This window comes from Primulina eburnea, chromosome 3, assembly GCF_022965805.1.
Source record: "Primulina eburnea isolate SZY01 chromosome 3, ASM2296580v1, whole genome shotgun sequence".
Lineage (NCBI taxonomy): Eukaryota > Viridiplantae > Streptophyta > Magnoliopsida > Lamiales > Gesneriaceae > Primulina > Primulina eburnea.
In genome coordinates, this window is record NC_133103.1 from 12489926 (window position 1) to 12509109 (window position 19184).

The window sequence follows — 19184 nt, forward strand, 5'->3', positions numbered from 1 at the left end:
AAATTAAGTTAAACAATTGCAAAAGTAAATATTCTTTAATTTTTTTAATTTTTATGATTAATCGGTTTTCTGCTATAATTTTGGAACCAAGTCGAAAACGATTTTTATTTTGTGGAGACGATTTTAATTTCAATTCATAATTCAATGGCAATTCTGGCAAATCAATACGTACATAAATACGTCAGTTTCCAAATATATATTTTCGTATTTTGAATGCTTCGTTCCGACGCGATCCACTTGCTTGAAAATTTTGAAAAGCCAAGTTTTAAAGTCGTAAATATCTAGGTTTATGTCAAAATTCACACCACACATATCTAAGACGCAACGCATGCGGATGGAAGTTGAATGTCAACGAACATGTTTCTGAAAATTAAAAATGGCCACACTTTTTGCCCCCCTAACGTCACACACCTTTTACTCGTGCAAATTTGTTCACATTATCTAATTTCTATGACAACCTTTTCAGGTCTTCCATACAATTTTTTATTTTTTTAAAAAATTATTCCATTTCTATGTTATTTTTTATTTTAAGCATGGCAAGGAACACAAACAACCATAAACCAGTCAGATCACATCTTACCTAGCTAATGTGACAGGATGAAAATGGGTGTAAGATACATGGACTATTTCACCAGGTCGGGTTGTGAAAATGATAAAGAATCAGAGCCTAGCGAGATGTGTCCAAACCAAATGTTTTTTTCTTCTCAGAAGAACTAGTATTGACCAGTAAACACGAAGCTAACCATGTGAATGTGCGCTAGAGAGATATCTGACGTGATCACTCTGATGCTAAAGTCAGTAGGTGTGTGTGAGAAAATGTTATATAGCAAAGAGAAAAATGATGTAGAAATGGTGGAACAAGATATATATGTGAATGAATGTTTTAAATTGGCGTAAACCTGATATTTTTTGATACGCTAAATCCCTGTGATTCTGACAGTAATGATTACCAAAATAAAGTATCACATACTTGCGCACTCGAGAGCAGTGCTACTATCGAATTAACCCAGGTAGAAAGCCATTATTCGAGAACTTGTCTGAAAGCCTGGGCTTCTAGGTAGCTCGAGGTATATGCCCAGTTGCTAATAGCCCGGAGAGATGCTGTCTCAGACATATATTTGTCTGGTTACCTGTTAGATTGACCTAAAATTTCTCCTAATCTGATCCATGACCCGAGATCGTCTATACACATGACCCGGGTCTCTTTGGGGGTACCATCATTACCCTTTTGAGATAGGTAACATCATTTTTTCTATCATATATCGGGAAGCTCTTGTCATTGAACCAATTGAGTTAACAGGTGGTATGTCTTCTGGAAGACTAGCCTCACGAGTATCCGGAATACAATGACATCTTTGTAAAGTCGCGAGAAGACCATTGAATTGAAGCGGCCATCAACAAAATACACGAGGTCCACCACAATTTATTGGTCAAAATTTATCAGTGTTGCATATAATTTACCGGCAATATCTAACTAACTCGAGTAAGGACGGAGTTTGGGCTGCAAAAATCGTGAAGCGACCGATAGGGACCCTTTGAAGGTTGTTTTGATATTTTAAACTTTAAGTAAGAACAATGATGAATCTATACAAATATAATAATATATGGCTAGAGGCATAGGTGATTTGGTAAGGTTCTGGTTACATATGTTGATATTCTTTAGTGTCGCATGATCGATTATCGAGAGACACATTATCACTAAAATATTGTCGAATATGTTCTGAGGACCGATGTTTGCTGTCATCTCTCTCAGATTCCTGCCTATTATTGCATATCTTTCGATTTACCTTCATGTTTGAGTCAAGAAACATTTACCAGACTCGGTAAACTTTTTTAAAGAAATATTATATGCAAAAACTTGTATGAGACGGTTTCACGGGTCGTATTTGTGAGACGAATATCTTATTTAGTTTATCCATGAAAAAATATTATTTTTTATGCTATGAGTATTATTTTTTATTATGAATATCGATAGGGTTGACTCATCTTACAGATAAAGATTCGTAAAATCATCTCACAAAATACATACTTAATATAATACTATATAAGTGATAATGGGCAGAAACCCGTTTAATATGAGTTTTCTGAAAAATCATTTCGAAAACATTGGGCCAAATTTATTTTTTTAACTAAGGAACCATATGAAATATTACTGTGCTGGTGTTTTACTATCAACGATTATATTACATTGATTTTACATAAAATTATTATTTTTAGTTTTACTATTGATAATCTCTACAAATATTTTAATATAATACTATATTTGGCCCGAACATATATATTAAAAAAAATTACGTCAAACTTCTGTTTAAAAAATCTAGATGCTATATTAAAATTAAATGGTCTATAAATGACTTTTCATAATAATTTTGATTTTATGAATGATATAATTAATAAAAATTCAAAAAATATGAATAAAGATAAATATATATTTTAGTAGGAGATGATAGTTATATATTATATAAAAAAAATTTAAAATTCATTTTTATGATATTTTTTTATTAAATAAAAATGTAATATTTTGTAATTTTATAATATGATTATTTTTCGTTTATAAGTTATTTATTCTAAATCAATCAATCTTAATAAAAAATATCGTAATATATAATATCTATAATGTATATATATAATATATATACATATACTTATGATTATTGACTAATTTATTATATGATATAAGATATTCATAAAGATTAAATTGATCAATACATGTATAATTTAAGAGATAGTATATAACATATTATTTTGAAGGAAAGAACATTTGCAGTGTGGTTAGCGCCATCCTAGGATTAGTTAATATAATCAAACCATAATAACGAACACCGTCGCTGAATGTACTCCACACATTAACACCAAATTACACCTACTATTTAGTGACTGTAACTAACTACTGAGTGTTGAGCACAAGGGGACAAATACAATGGATGGACTGCGGCGGAGCATTGCCCTGCTGGTGGTTCTGGCGTTGGGAATGGCGGCGCTGCCGGAATTTGCGGCTGTGCGTTACACTGTGGGCGGTAATATGGGTTGGAGCACAAATGTGAACTACACCGTCTGGGCTCAAGGAAAGCAATTCTACAATGGGGATTGGCTGTGTATGCTTTCTTCTATTCCACTTTTCAAATCTGTTGATTTGTTTGTTTTTAGCTTGAAAATATTTACTTAGAAAGGCGAAATGGTATTTTGAATTTGAAGGGTTAATTCTTGTCATTAGTGTTTTTCTTGCTTACTGCTAGATCTGCTCTTTTAGCTCTATTTCATTTGTGAACTTTGTGTTGCTGGCTGCACACTTGGTCGGTTTCCTGAAATTCCCACTCACTGATTAAAGTCACTAACTTAAAACTCTGCTTGGGGCACCTGGTCACAACTAAAGCCCCAAGATTCCGGAAAGGAATAGATTCGTCGCGAACATTGTTGATGATCACCAGACAACTTATATCACAGTTGATTCATTTCGAGCATTGATACAAGTCTATACGAATCCAACTCGTTCACCACTGGGGTTACACATTGATTGTATCTGGCCGTAGAGTCAGATATATGAACAGAATCGACCTCACTGTTTTTGGCCTTTGACGGAAATCATCTGCCGCCAGGGATATTGAAAAAAAGTACTTGTAATCACATGCTTAGCCGTATGGTTGTCTCTACCATTCACAGTTTTTCTCGGCTATTTGGACTGTTTTGCCAACATTTGTTCCTTCCTCAGAACAAGGAAACCTCTCGACTACCCACCCATCTTTACTGCAACGAATCTTGTTTTATTGTGCTACTTACTTTCAATTTATGACCAACAGTTTATTTTGCATCACCTTTTCTAACAATTTGTTCGGTGTTCGGCATTGTTTCTACAATGTCAAAGTTTTGTTCTGGCTGTTGTCCTTATCAAAAAATGCATGCTGCACTAGAAATTGCAATACGAAGCCATCAAATTCTATTAACATGCAAGTTTTCTATCTACAATCTATGCATTATCAATCGTAAAGGATTTGACTATCGTGTCGGTTCTATTTGGAAGCTATTATATATGATCAATCTGTGGGAGTGCTCGTTAAGTTGTCAGAGATTATATGAACTGCGCATTATTTATAGCTCCTATTAGCTCTTGTCTCCTGCACCTACCTTAGTAGTAAAACTTTTTCATCCCTTCGTTTGTCTTATTAGCCCTTGGATTGGAGTTTTAGGATTGATTTTCTCACTGCCCTTTAAGAATAATATTTATACATTCTTGAATGAATCATTGCCCTTAATCAGATGTGTATTTCATTTGCTATCAAATAAGAAAAGTATCAATTATAAAACCTGTGATGGGATTTCAATTCCAACCTGAAAAGGTTGGATTTTTGTTTTTGTGAAAAAAAGTTAGATTATTGAGTACCACCAGATGCAAATATTTATTCTTGCATCTCTTACCAGGCTTGATCAAATGTGGATTTTATAGTGTTCGGAGCAACAAATGAATCTACTAGACTACTAGTCCAGCATGATGTACAGATAGCAACTTCAGTTCCAGAAAATTACTTGTGGCACACCTCGTGTGCAACATGCCATTCATCTAACCGTGTCTGCTATTTAATATTTTGAATCTTTGGATATTCAAGTTCATTTATATTTTATATCAAAGGGCAGCCTTAAATAACTCTGCATATTCTTTTTCCAAGTTTTTGTGTACGATAGGACCCAAATGAACGTGTTAGAGGTGAACAAGACTGACTATGAGAATTGCATATCCGATCATTTTCTTCACAATTGGACCACTGGCGCAGGAAGGGACGTCGTTCCTCTCAATGTGACCAAGACTTACTATTTCATCAGCGGTAAGGGGTTCTGTTTCGGAGGCATGAAAGTGGCAATTCATGTTAAAAATCCACCTCCACCACCGTCATCTTTGCCTATAAAGAGCAGTTCTCGGAGTTTGCTCTCTAATTTTAAAGGTCATATTTTCGTGCCTACTCTATTCGCAGCAGCAGCTTTCTGGGATTCGTTAATGTGTGCCATATCATGAGCTTTTACCGTATTTGTTCGCGGCTGCTGCTGTCCGGGATTCATTTCCTTTTGGATTTTAGATGTCTGCCATTGCGTGAGATTTACCATATTTGTGTGTGTCTGAGGATTAATCGATTCAATATGAAGAAATATTGAGGTCATGTGTTTGTATTCTTAATACTCCTAGTCTTAGGACAAGAATTGTTCAGATTGCGATTTGTGCATGTAAAAAATTTCAACAGATCATCTCGGGGAATGTATTTATTTGAGAATTCAGTGTTAATGAACTATGTGGTATCTGAAAGCATGAATTTGAAGTTAGGGATTTCAAATCATAATAACAAATCAATTAATTTGTTTTAAAAAACGCTTCAACTGACACTGTTTAATCAGACGGTTAAACCAAAAAACTGTTATATTAAATTCAAATAATAATCACATATATATATATATATATATAACTAAAAATAAAATATAAAATATATGTAATAATTTTTTTTAAAAAAATATAAGAAAATAATCAAATTCTAAAAAAAAAAATTAGTCTGAACCAAACCTGTGGTCGATTCTCTGTCGAGCCCATTGTTCTGTCCGTTTTTAAAAGGAGTTGTAATTTCAAATTCAACCCGACATGATGTAATTTCAAATCTTTTACTTAAATATTTCATCAAATTCAAACATTTGGATCCAAACGCAACTTATATGATTTTGTTTATGAGATATTAAATATCTGATTATACATAAAGTTTTAATACATTGCACATTCACCCTGCATATTTATACGAATAATGATAAAGTGACACTCATCTATTTGATTTAATGAAATATATAAATATTGTACATCTAAAAGATGAGTGTGACTTCATAGGTGCTCACATATAAATATACGAATGATTAGCAATTATTATTATATTTTTAAAAACTGAAGACATGAGATAATTTATCTTATCTTATTTTTTAATGACCTTGAATATCAATAATAAGGTTGATATCAATAATAAGGCTAATAATTAGCAATTAATTAATACCGACAAAACATAGATTATTAGTGGATAAATAGAGGAGTTGAATGGTACAATTAATAGTTAATTAAGCGAATTGTTTGATTATAGGTCATATTCTTAATTAAATAACTAGCTACTCTGCACACGCGGTGCGTGTGTGTACAATTTTTTTTTATAATTATTTATGGACTAAAATGAAATTTGACAAATTATCGAGGTACTAAAGTGCTATTTGAATAATTGTAATAAAAAAAATAAAAACAAAAATGTTTTTTGATTAAAAAAAAAAACAAAAATGTAATTTTGATATCAAATAGGGGCAAAATAGGGAAACCAAAAAACAGACCAAAGACACCAAAAACAGTTATTCTAATATGCTTAAACTTAATAAATAGAAAAAGATAATATATAAAGTGGGGGCCACTTCATCAACAACAATTTGACTAAATATTTAATATTTTAGCCAGTTGAACCTAATCCAATTTTTAAGTCTCTTGGGTACGTATATATATATATATATCATATATCTATATATAGATTATTTGTAAGAGGACAACAAAGGTGGCGTAGATTTTTGGATCGGTAATAAATTAAATTTCCTACGAATTACAATTTAAATAATTTAGTCATGCTGTTTGAACAATTAATATTATATAAACCACTTGCGCACCTTCGTAAATTTTCACGATTTTTAGGAAACTGTATTTCAAAGGAAATTTAATAAATAAAGATGCACAAATATGGTGAAGGCCGCAATCCTATGTAAAAGTTCAAAAAAGGATGGAAAAAAACAGTGAGTTAAATTTGTCCAATATTTATAATAATAAGTAATGAATTTGATATTGACTTAAATATGAGACATATCTCACAAAATTGATTCACGAAACTGTATTTCAAAATTTTTTGTGATACTTAAAACATCTTCTTGTTAACAATGAAGCATAAACCTCTTACATGCATAAAAAAATCAGCATTTTCTTCACACAAACACACACACACACACATATATATTTATATATTTATTATCAATATGTTTATTAGCAATTTTATTTACTAGCTACTTTGCACACACGGTGTGTGTGTACAGTTTTTTTTATAATTATCTATAAACTAAAGTAAAATTTGATAAATTATCGAAGGACTAAAGTGTTATTTGAATAGCTCTAATTTAAAAAAAAAGTGTTTTGAAATTAAAAAAATAAAAATAAAAATGTAACTATGATATAAAATAAGGGAAAAATTGAGAAATAAAAAAACAGATCAATTTTTTTTGTCTGTAGTAGAGAGATTTTTAATATATAGTAATAGATAATATAACCTGAGGAGTAAATTTGAAACTTGGCGAGAGTAATTAGTGTCCAATGCTAATACCTGATTGGTGTGATATTTGAAGTAAGTGGAGTGCATGATGATTATGTCTTTCCTTCGCCACACGTTGGATCTACGTTAGTGTAAGCAATATGTGAACAGTTTCATAAACCTCTGGAAACTCACCAAGTATGCATGCATGCCCGAAAGTTGATTGTTAGGACATGGTCTTGTCTAGAATGGAAACTCGATATATCGTGGTTGGAGAGTGCAATGTTTTTACACGTAAACATATCACAAATTAACGATAATCATTGCATTATTAGCTTTTCAAACTAGGCAAAAACTTGTGTGAGACGGTCTCACGGGTCTTATTTGTGAGACGGATCTCTTATTTGGGTCACCTATGAAAAAGTATCACTTTTTATGCTAGAAATATTACTTTTTATTGTGAATATGGGTAGGGTTGACCCGTCTCACAGATTATGATCTGTGAGACGGTCTCACATGAGACTCACTCTTCAAACTAAAGGCAATGGTGTCTGGTGGGCTTTATTGCAGGCTAGTCCCGAACTTAACGTGTATATATAATTATGTATTTTAGGAATTTTATAAGTCATTGGATTAATTTTTATTTATGTATTTATATGAATTATAAATACCAAGCATTAGGGTTTATTCTACATGTATGTGGTAATCTTAATTTATATATTTATTCGATTTAATTATACATATTTATTATTTTTAAAATTTTATCTTGGTCATATTATACAAAATATAACAATAAATAAAATAATATATTAAAGAATATTTATATTTTTAATGTCTAGTCTATCCTGAAATCCTTGTTATGTCTCTGCTTAGTAGAGCAACTAAAACGAAGTGTTTGTGCAAATGTACGGCTTAAAAGATTAGAGTTATACACTTACTAACGACTATAACTTTTAATAAAATAACAAGTGCTCCATCACACGATTTCTTGCGACTCTTGAACAAAATCCCATTAACTTAATGTGATGTCTCCCACCACTTGCACGCTACGCATAGATGAAAATCATCTCTGTTAATTATGTATAAGGAATAAGACCGCCATAATCCAGTGATAATAGAAATTAGTCAAATTGACTATATATTAGCAAAGGCCATCTCCAATGAAAATCAAACATGTAGATAGTTGTGGGTCATTTCCACTTGCTTAATGAATGCCTTGTATATATTTGCTGCTCTATAAAAAGCACACATGCATATGTTCGCACAAAACACATCCCACAAGCTATCGATCACTACTCCCCTTCGAAATGGAGAATGCAGTAGCACCCACTGATCCCTCCGAATCCAACAGCCACATAACTCGCATTTCCGGTACTTTCAAGAAATTCAAGCCTCAGATTTTATCAAAAAGGTACACACACAACATGCAACACCACAATCATATATATATATATATATATATATATTCTTGATCTTTATTAAAAGTTTCATTTCGTAACGAAAAATTCGATATAATTGTTAAACATAGGTAATCGCAGAAATTATCGCTACATATCTATTGGTGTTTGTGACATGTGGTTCTGCCGCGCTTAGTGCTAGCGATGAACACAAGGTTTCAAAACTTGGAGCATCTGTGGCCGGTCGACCTTTTTCTTGTTCCCCTTCCCTTTCTCTCTCGCGCGCGCACTCACCCATATATATAGTATATAAAATTTGAACTTTTCTGCACTTTATGACAGGTGGGCTTATAGTGACGGTGATGATCTATGCTGTTGGACATGTTTCTGGTGCGCATATGAATCCGGCGGTAACCCTGGCTTTTGCGGCCGTCAGACACTTTCCCTGGAAACAGGTAAACGGACGGACATAGCATGCATATACATCCACTTGACATTTGAGAAAAACGAAAGATGAATGGATATTAATCACGCACTATTAGAGCATGGTTGATGATTTTGATGGAGCACATGAAATGGGAGGCCCTCTTGTCTGCATTTAGTTTGGCCGTAATCATTTGTGGGTCCGATTATACTATACTAGTTGCACGCTGCAATAATTCACTTTATTCAACTCTTTGGTGGCAAGAATTGATATTTTCAATTGATTAATGTATATTAATTCAAACAATAAATTAAAAGGTATAAAATTTGATGGTAGCTCTTTATATATATATCAATTTTTTAAAATTCAAATCATCATCATCGATTATATTTTCATGATTGTTAAAACCAAACTCAAACTATGACAGCATCGTATTACATTAATTTATATATATTTAATAATATTAATCAAACAAAACTCAAAGCACATGATTTTACGTATGCGGTACGAGTATACGTATATGTATATATATTAACATTTTTCACTTTTAAATAATATCCAATTTAAATTCAATTATTTGATAAAAATAAAATAGATTCAATTATTGCCCACAATTTGAGCTTTGACATGTCTTTATCATGTTAAATTTCCAGCTCAATGGAGGGCCGACTTGACAACCATGAAATTCACGTTAGCCATAGTTTGAGGCAAAGAGTGAAATTCAATATCTGTATTTGAATCAAATTTTAAAGTTCAAAAAAAATAATTATCATGTTCTTTATATGATCACATCTTGTGTCATGTTTTTTTGAAGGTACCATTTTATTGGGCAGCACAATTTACAGGAGCAACCTGTCCGGATTCACACTTCATGTGTTATTACACCCGATAAAACACGTGGGAACTACATCACCTTCGGGAAGTGACCTTCAGGCTCTAATCATGGAGATTGTGGTAACTTTTTCGATGATGTTTGTGACCTCAGCAGTAGCAACAGACACCAAAGCTGTAAGTGACAACTTTGACAAATTTGCCAAGTTAATTAATATATATTAGTCTCTATCAGATATCCCAAAATTTTGGTCGTCGAGCTTTATTAGTATGATGCTTATTTGATATTATATTAATAGGTCGGGGAGCTTGCAGGCATCGCTGTAGGTTCTGCTGTGTGCATCACTTCAGTTTTAGCAGGGTGAGTACCTACACTAGCTATAGCTAAACCACTTGGTGGAGTTAGTCTATATATATCTTTCATATATTAGAGTGTAACATAGAAATATATTCGTCTTCTAATTGTTGTTTAGCTCGAATAAGAAAATAATTAATTTGTCTAAAAAATCGATTCACCCATAGAATCTTCTAATATCTCGAGCAAGTTTTTATCGACCCACAAGTAGAATGAAATAGTCTATAAAATATATCTTGCAAAAGAATATAGTGTGTGTGTGTGTGTGTGTGTCTATATATGTTATCCAAGAATGTTATCACACTGACTAGTGGTTCCGTTGTGGCTTATAAAACATAGGCCAATATCGGGAGGTTCGATGAACCCAGCCAGGACGATTGGGCCTGCAATCGCTAGCGGTTACTACAAGGGGTTTTGGGTGTACATCGTCGGCCCCGTGTGCGGGACATTATTGGGGGCATGGTCATACAACTTCATCCGCGTTTCGGACAAGCCGGTTCATGCTTTAACACCTCATTCATTCTCGTTCAAACTTCGCAGAATGAGGAGCAATGAAGAGAACAACACAATCGCAAATCACGATAATCTTAACAATATTTGATCATATAATTGCTGGACCTTGAACTCTCAAACTCCAATTAAAAACTTCAAATTATATATGATCACGTCTATTTTTGTCCCATCTTCTCCCCCATATATATATATATATATATATATATATATATATATATATATATATATAAATGATCACGTCTATTTTTGTCCCATCTTCTCCCCCGCCGAATCCTTGAGTGATCCCTGTCAATATTTGTATGTTGAGAAACTGTGTGTGTAGTAGATTTGTATTTCCATAATTTTTTGCATTTCTTTCGACTTATTGATCCGCCTCGATTTTTCATATCTATTTTCATATCTTTCAGTCTTTTTTAATCTCTATATATACTGGTTTTTAAATTTCCTTTTTATAAATTATAGTACATCCGTCCCAGACAGATTAATAATTGGCAAAAGCTTGTGTGAGACGGTCTCACGGGTCGTATTTGTGAGACGGATATCTTATTTGATTTACCTATGAAAAAATATTAATTTTCATGCTAAGAGTATTACTTTTTATTGTGAATATGGGTACGGTTGACTCGTCTCACGGATTATGATCCGTGACGGTCTTACAAGAGACTCACTCTTAATAATTTATTGAAAATGTCAATTATACAAACATATTTCCCATTTTAGCCTTATATTTATATAAATGATTTGTTTTCTTTTCGATAGTTAGTATTATTACAAGATCTCAAATTGAATAGAAGTATATTAAGAAAATAAGAAATAAAAACAAAGTTTATATATTTGGGACTGACAAAAAAATTTTACTTATATAATTGAAAAGGAAGTATTAGTCACAGTTACTTGAATTAATTTTAAAATATTAAACAAAGTGTATAATTAAATCCTATATTTTTTATGCTCTAACCTGTAAAATCCAAAATTTGTGAATTCGTAATAGTAGTTTATAATTTAAAGTACTCGGATTAATCAAAATTTTGTACTTATCCCGTTAGCTTATATAAGATTTTCAAGTTTATCTAAGATTGTGTGGGATAATTTTATTATGTAGAGAATTTTTTTGGAGCTCTAAGATGATATTGTAAATAAAATTGAAGTTTGGTGATAAATAAATATATCTCGATCCAAGAAATTAAATAAGAAAATATTAGAAATAAACATTTAAATTTAGTCAGCCCCTATAAATAGAAGAGCTATGCCATTCAAAAATCACACCTCAGAGTCACTCAATATTTCGAAACTCTCTGTAGTTCTCCTTAGGAATTTTCGACTAGGCTCTCCCTAGTACTATTGAGTGTCAAAGCGCTGCTTCATTCCAGATCCAGAGTAGAAATTCGAAATTCCAGTTTAGGAACCCCTTTTTTCACAAGATTTAAGGTAAGTGGATTTGTTTTAAAGATTTAATTTTTGGTTATATGCATTTTCGATTTTGAAAATTCAGTCAATTGTAAATTCTTCTTTTACCACTTCTGGTTATGATTGTCCGCATGAGGTAAGTATTGACATTGTAAGTATTCGACTGGATATGAGTGAAAATCCCAATATGTATGATATGTTCATAGACATTACACGGTCGGATTATAGCCATTATACGATTTCGCCACTTAGAAGAGTACAATCATAGAAAACAGAAGAATCTTAATGTACGATCAATGATATTCATGTGATATGAGTCATGTTATACATGATATCAGGACCCTTGTTTCATCGCGGTGCACGTTCTAGTGAATAGAACTTGGCCCCAGGTGGCCGGTACGTTCAAGGCACCATGACCAAAACCATCATCTCCAATGTGAATTTTTCCATCGCTACGCCACCAACTTTGCATCTCGGAGATACGAAACCACACAAAAGCGTTATTCTTAAGGAAGCACCAATGCTGGTTGTATCTTCAACTTGATTCTTGAGCTCTCACATCATCTCCCACCGTTTCTTTAACAATCCGAAACTACTTTCAGTTCAGTTCTCGTGGGAGAGCGTCGAAAATGGAACAATTCTTGGTGATCTGGAGCATTTCCTCCCTGTTTATTAAAATGCCGATGAGTTGCTGACTTGCTGTAAAGTGGTCCAATGAATATACAAACCTTTCATGTAACCTGATGAATAAAACATAAAACCACAATCTTGAGAGAGAGAGAATATTTGAAGACTCAAACGCCGACAATTTATTTAATTTACTCGGAGAGGTTTGCGTAAGAATCGAGAATTTAACATGGGAGAGGAGATGTGAAACCATTCGATACAAAATCAAGATTTTCAGAGTTCAACTATGTTAAACTGGGAAAACAAGAATCAAGAAGAAGAAGATGATGATGACGATAATCGAATGACGAACTGTAGAAATTCAAAGAATAAAGAATGAATCTACAAATTAATGTCAGATATCTTCTTCTTACTTAGGTGAGAGACCGGGAGTTGTTCGCCGATTCTCGCAGAGTATTTCCTTGGAGTAGAATGAACACTCCTGGATCATCCTCCGCCATATTCAGAGATTAATAAACCGAAAACACAATTCCATTCCGTTTATATAGATTTCGGGTATCTAAATCTTTAATGGAACTATTTCAGAGTCCAAAGTGTCGCCACTCTATTTGATTATTACAACACAAAACAGGTTTGTGAGACAAATCATGTTATAATTATTCAAGCGAAATAAATTGTTCAAATAAAAAATCATAATTAATATTTTATTTAAAATAAAATAAACATTTTTATCATCATTTAAACGTGAAGAACCAACCCCACACGAGGATTGATGATTTTTTTCCCAAAAATTTAAAACTAGAATTAGATCGTTTCAATAAAAGAATTTTGCTTGTGGTCTCTATCATTATATCCTTAAATTCTTTCTATTATATTTATGAGAAATGTTTATTTTCTTTCTATACTAAGTAATACACAATGATTGGGATAACCCTTGTGTAGGTGCTAAAATGTTCAAATTTACTAGAGGGAATATTATTCTACAAATTTATTTATAATTCAATCGACATCCATCCAACAAAACAATAATATATTCATTTTTCCCATAAAACACTGTATTACGAAAAAATAAATTATGTATTATGAAAAAATAAATTATGGGATATAAAGGTTTAATTCGCTAAATCAGAGGACATATAAATTTGTTTTTTGGGATATATTGGAGGGTACACCCGATCGAAAACAACTAACTGCTCGACACGTTGCTGAACAAGGTCTTTGACTATCAAGAGGGGAAAAGAAAAAAGAACAATGAAAAAGATAAAAAGGCTTCGGCAAGTTTTCATATCAGGTCACAAAAATTAAAAGGAAACAAGAAAAGAAATTGAATATTGAAATTCGAAATAAGGCACCATCCAAGCTGCTGTGAGTAGAGTGCAGCATATAAATAAATATATTGTTATATCATTTTTGCCTCGAAACACAACACGCAGAGGAAGACAAACCAAATAACAAAAGGATACAAACTTCTCACCAAACTAACATTAACATCTTCCCCATCTATTCCAACTTGCGTGAAATATTTATTCCTCTTGTATACCAATCTTCAAACCGCAGTCACCCCTTTGTCAGCCGGTCTTCGTTGGCGAGTTTTTGTGCATCAAAATGAAATATCGTTACGTTCATCTAGCAGAATGGCCAGACAAAAGCCTGGCAAAACCCTTCGACAGGGAGCCTTCAACGGCATTAAGAGATTTTGTACACCCAACTGAATTCATTTTGTGTTTATCCATTTCATTCAAGGAGTATGTAGCTTTCAAGAGCTGATTCTGCCCCAAGATAACCGACTTATCAAAATAAATAAGCCGCCTCTTAGAATTTGCGGTACACATAGGGGGGCTTGCATGCCCCTCGGAAAAGTCTATTTCCATCTGCATGTTGTCGCAGGACTTTCTCTTTGAGCCAGGAAGATTCTTCAATCCTGTTGCATCCCATATGTTAGGAAGGGGAACGACATTTCATGTTCTGTCAAGTTTAAGGCTCGGTCAAGTGCCAAAATACCTGTGAGAGAGTCATCATTTGGTTGGGGTTCTAAGCCACCACAATCGCAGGATACTTTTTGAATTTCCACCGATCCCCTGATTCTGAATCACATAAATATTTCTCAAGCTAAAGGAAGGAGAAGACAACTAAGAACCAAAATTTAGGTCGTAGTGAGTGAGATTCAATATACATTTGTATGATTGTCATGAAGAATGAACGACATTCACATCCGCAATGTTGATGACGAAACAAATTCGTAGAGGATGGATGGCAAAACCATATTTTGAATTTTGAACTCGTAAGATTTAAAAAATGGTACCTGTACATGTGCTCAACGAAGTCATCAACTAAGACAGGCCAAGCTCCTGTAAAGAAACATAAACGATCATATGGGATAAGAAAGTACGAGATTTTTTTGTTTAAAAAAATAAAGCAATATTAGCCTTGATTATCATTTTACGCACTTGTTCGAAAAGCTCATATAATTTCAAGATATGCTTATCGATATTCTCAAGCTGGGAATAAGAAGCAAAACTCGAGCAAGAGAAAGAAACCTTCAGTGACATGCAGGGAAAGAATTATGCATCTTGTCCTTTAATTATTTGATATAAGCAGTAATAACCCCAGTGTAAAATAAACGAGACAAGCTTAGAGGCAACACAAGTCATCTTCATCAGCTAAATTAGAAAGATCAATGACAGCAGACAATAATACCTTCAGGATCATACCCTTCAAGGTTTTCATGCACACAACGACTGAAGGCAAGAACTTGTCGCCATGTATCCTCTGATATGTTATGCCGCTGGTTTTCCTGGAGAACAAGAAAACATTACAGTATGCAGAGGACAAATAATATCAATAAAACTAAGGCACTTTTAAAATAAACCATTTTCATTGTGATATCACTTTAAATATCAAATCAGGTTAGAGGAATGGGAGACACCATGAATAAAAACCGAACTGATTGTTAAAACTGGCATTTGGCACTACAATACCAGCTGTTAATGTGTCATTCACTCTAGCCAAGTAAATATCTTTAACTTTTGATTGCCAAATCTGCAGCCATGCGTGTTCGGCGTGACAATAATTTGCCATGCAACTATGTGGGCCAATCTTGTTACACAGCTCGTTGTTCACAATAATTTGAGCATTTTGTGCCCAGTAAAAAAATCACTTATATTACTAAAAAATACGCTTACAAAAGAGAGAAAGCTACAACACAAACTAAAAGGTTATAGATACAGAGCCACAAATTCTTCACAAAAATAAATGCTAGAAGCTTGATTGCAAGAAATTACCTCGATGAAATTGCACCATTGATCCAGAAGTCGAAACCTTCCAGCTAAAACCAATCTCCAAGCCATAACAGCTCTGCTTACAGCTAAAAGATGATTTTAATATAATAAGGTAGTTACTTAGATGTATAATAGAAAAATAAGCCTTGTGGCAAAGATATTAAATTGCAATAAAAAGTTAAAACGAGATCAACTTACTGATGTTCTTCTGACCATTTTCTCGGCAAATGAAGAAAACAAAATCATAGAAGCGTGAAAACTCTGAGAAATCTGCCTGTTGAAATGAAGCAGAAGAAAGCTATAAAAGATTAGATTCAATGGATTTAGATTCCATGCAACAGCATTAACTAGTAGATAACATCTAACCATCAAGCCTATTCTCAGCATCAGCTTGTAGGCTTCTTCGAGAACTGAAACCCTGTAACAAGTGATAGACAATTTAGTCAACACCACCAACCCAGTGTTACCTGCTTTTCCCATGGAGTAAATACCCAATGGCATGTATCAATTTCACAACTCAAAAGTTTCGGATAGATACCTTGTATTAAATTTCGACTCCACCACTTCCAATAACTGTGATAGTGTCTCTCTGGTGAATCTCAGTTTCTGAGACTCTTCATCTGGCACACAACAATCACCCACTGCAGCAGGCATCCCCGTCGTGATATCTGTGGAAGACACCAAATATTCCAATTATTTACAATACAAACAAGAGGAATTAGATAGTCAAAAATTGGTAAAGTACAAAAGACATGGGTAAGTTCGGCTTCCACACATAATCTTTTATACAATTCATGGATAGTCTATGGGGAACTCACGACAAATTTAGACGAAGATCTCAAGAAAACTCCATGTAGTTCATTGTTAATCAGATGAAAACATACAACATATATTAGAATAAGTAAATAATTGCATAATTTATTTACTTTTGAAAGATTGCTAACACCGCGGTTCCACTTTTTAAAACAAATTAGTATTCTTCTCAAAATAAATCAGATTGCAACGCAGATATTCACCAGTTCAAGAAATTTTAAAAACGCCCATAAATTAAATCAAAACGGAAAAAAACACCGACTGATCGATAATGGAAAAAAAATCGTAATCCACGAGAATTCACAAGTTTCATTGATCGTTGATATAGATACAAACAAGAATTACATAATCCACTTTTCAAGATTTCACATACAAATCGATCAATATAAATAAAACCCAAACTCTAAAAAAAGGAACAACAACAACAAAGGGAATGGAAAGTACCGCAATATTGGCGGTAGATTTCAAACATGTCCAAAGAAGATGGAACGATGGAGTCCATGGCGAAAGGAAATTTTTAGGGTTCGTGGAGGAACGGAACCCTAAATTCAAAATCACCGATTTTACGGTGGTGGCGATGGTAGCAGCTGCCGAAGTTCCCTTTTGTATTGCCTGTCGTCTGACTGCCAGCGCACGCTAACATCGATGGCTAGCATCGATTAAATAAGTTTTCCAACTTTTATTAATTTCATGCTAAAAAAATATTGCTTTCAAAAAACATTTATTGATTTATAATTTATGCTTTGTTATTAAATTTCCTACAAATTTATGTTTTTATCTTCAATCAGTCTTTCTCTCAAAATACATTAATCAAGATACCCTCATTTTTGTTTTAAAAAAGACTGGATCTCTTGTGAGACGGTCTCATGAATCTTTATTGAGACGTAAAAGTAATATTCTTAACATATAAAATAATATTTTTTCATGAATGACTCAAGTAAAAGATTCATTTCACAAAATACGATCCGTGAGACCGTCTCTTCGCTTTCAACTCAAATACGCCTCTGTGATTCAATGGCATTGGTTTTAGAAAATCGGCGACAAAACAATTATAAATGGATCAAGAAACGGGCTTCATAATCCGGAACAACCACGAAAATTTCAGCTTGTTACGGAATTTTAGCCAATAGTGAGGATTATTCTTCTGAAACTTCTTCAAGTTTAGATAATGGGGTAAGAAAAAAAACGTATTTCCTGAGGAATCAATGCCGCCACGCGATTCCTCTGTTGCCTTGCTACCCTGGAGCCCCTTGGGCCTTGGCCTTACCTTTGGAACCAGGTTCCATGGAGCACTTTTATCTCCACCAACATTTGGCACTCCTATCCTCTTCCGTTCTGTCCTACAATACCACCATATCGGGGCTGTGCTGTACACGGAACTTGGAATGTCCCTTGGGTATTATAACACATGCAGCTTCGTAAAACCAGACGCCACCAAGTTCGGGGCCCAATTCCCCGACTCTAGGGAAGCATTCAAGGGATCACAGTAACATTTTGAAAGAACGATGACGCCACCAAGTTCGGGTCCCAATTCCCCGACTCAGAGGAGAGATCATCAAAAGATGATGATTCTGGGAAGAATCTTTGGGTGCCAAGAACACTACGTATTGACGACATGGAAGAAGCAGCTAAGAGTTCCACGTGGGAGACGTTGGGTAGAAAGAACGACAGAACAGATTATGTCAGTGAACGTGGTCTTTTCAAGGCATTCCAGTGCCAATCCAAGGGTGGTGAAAAACCTCACGGCGAAAACCTCCACAGTGTTACAAGCCAATCCAGCAGCGCTGTCTAGGTCCTTAAGCTTCCAGGAGAGCTCGTAAGCTGATGACGTGCACACCGACTCTAGTTTCCACAGGTCTATGCCAAACTGATCTGTGGACGACACCTCTAGAATCGCCAATTCTCAAAAAATGAACCAACCCGGTGGACGATATGGATGCAATTGTTTGTGTAATTTCTTGTCAAGACAAGATCAGATGGCATAGCTTCCACCTTGGAATTCTGTTACCTGGATGAGCGAACGCGTGCCATTTGATGTAAGACTGTTGTTTATGGGTTTCTGTTCATGTACATAATTTCACATATGAAGAAACATAGATATGTAGAAGAGTGAGTTTCAGTTTAAAGTGCAGCAAAATAAGTGGGGATTGTGAGTTTTCCCTGTAATGTCCTTTCATCATATGAATTAGCTTTCCTTAGTTTGCTCTTCTTTTCTAATGTTGAATCTTGGTTTCAGGCATGGCATTTTAT

General features: G+C 33.9%; 3 protein-coding genes and 1 pseudogene across 3 annotated transcripts; 3 read left to right on the forward strand and 1 right to left on the reverse strand.

Moving 5' to 3' along the window:
• The first annotated feature begins 2815 nt into the window (after positions 1-2815).
• Positions 2816-5258, forward strand: LOC140826500 (early nodulin-like protein 17). The gene is made up of 2 exons (XM_073188847.1): positions 2816-3095; positions 4662-5258. Exons 1-2 carry the CDS (start codon positions 2921-2923, stop codon positions 5003-5005), a joined length of 519 nt encoding a protein of 172 aa, XP_073044948.1. The 5' UTR covers positions 2816-2920; the 3' UTR covers positions 5006-5258.
• A 2547-nt stretch (positions 5259-7805) lies between these two features.
• LOC140826777 (aquaporin NIP2-1-like) lies at positions 7806-10956 on the forward strand. Its single transcript, XM_073189274.1, is given in 8 exon segments — positions 7806-7859; positions 8641-8700; positions 8818-8929; positions 9029-9141; positions 9925-9961; positions 9964-10118; positions 10241-10302; positions 10636-10956. Coding segments are annotated over 8 exon segments (855 nt in total). The 3' UTR covers positions 10898-10956.
• A 3126-nt stretch (positions 10957-14082) lies between these two features.
• LOC140826501 (defective in cullin neddylation protein AAR3) lies at positions 14083-17607 on the reverse strand. Its single transcript, XM_073188848.1, has 9 exons — positions 17379-17607; positions 16660-16789; positions 16488-16539; positions 16320-16395; positions 16125-16207; positions 15541-15637; positions 15146-15191; positions 14845-14927; positions 14083-14764 (listed from the first exon to the last, which is right to left on the reverse strand). The coding sequence occupies exons 1-9, from the start codon at positions 17434-17436 to the stop codon at positions 14466-14468; spliced, it is 924 nt and encodes a 307-aa protein (XP_073044949.1). The 5' UTR covers positions 17437-17607; the 3' UTR covers positions 14083-14465.
• Positions 17512-18754, forward strand: LOC140826778 (cyclic dof factor 2-like; annotated as a pseudogene).
• Positions 18755-19184: the final 430 nt, after the last annotated feature.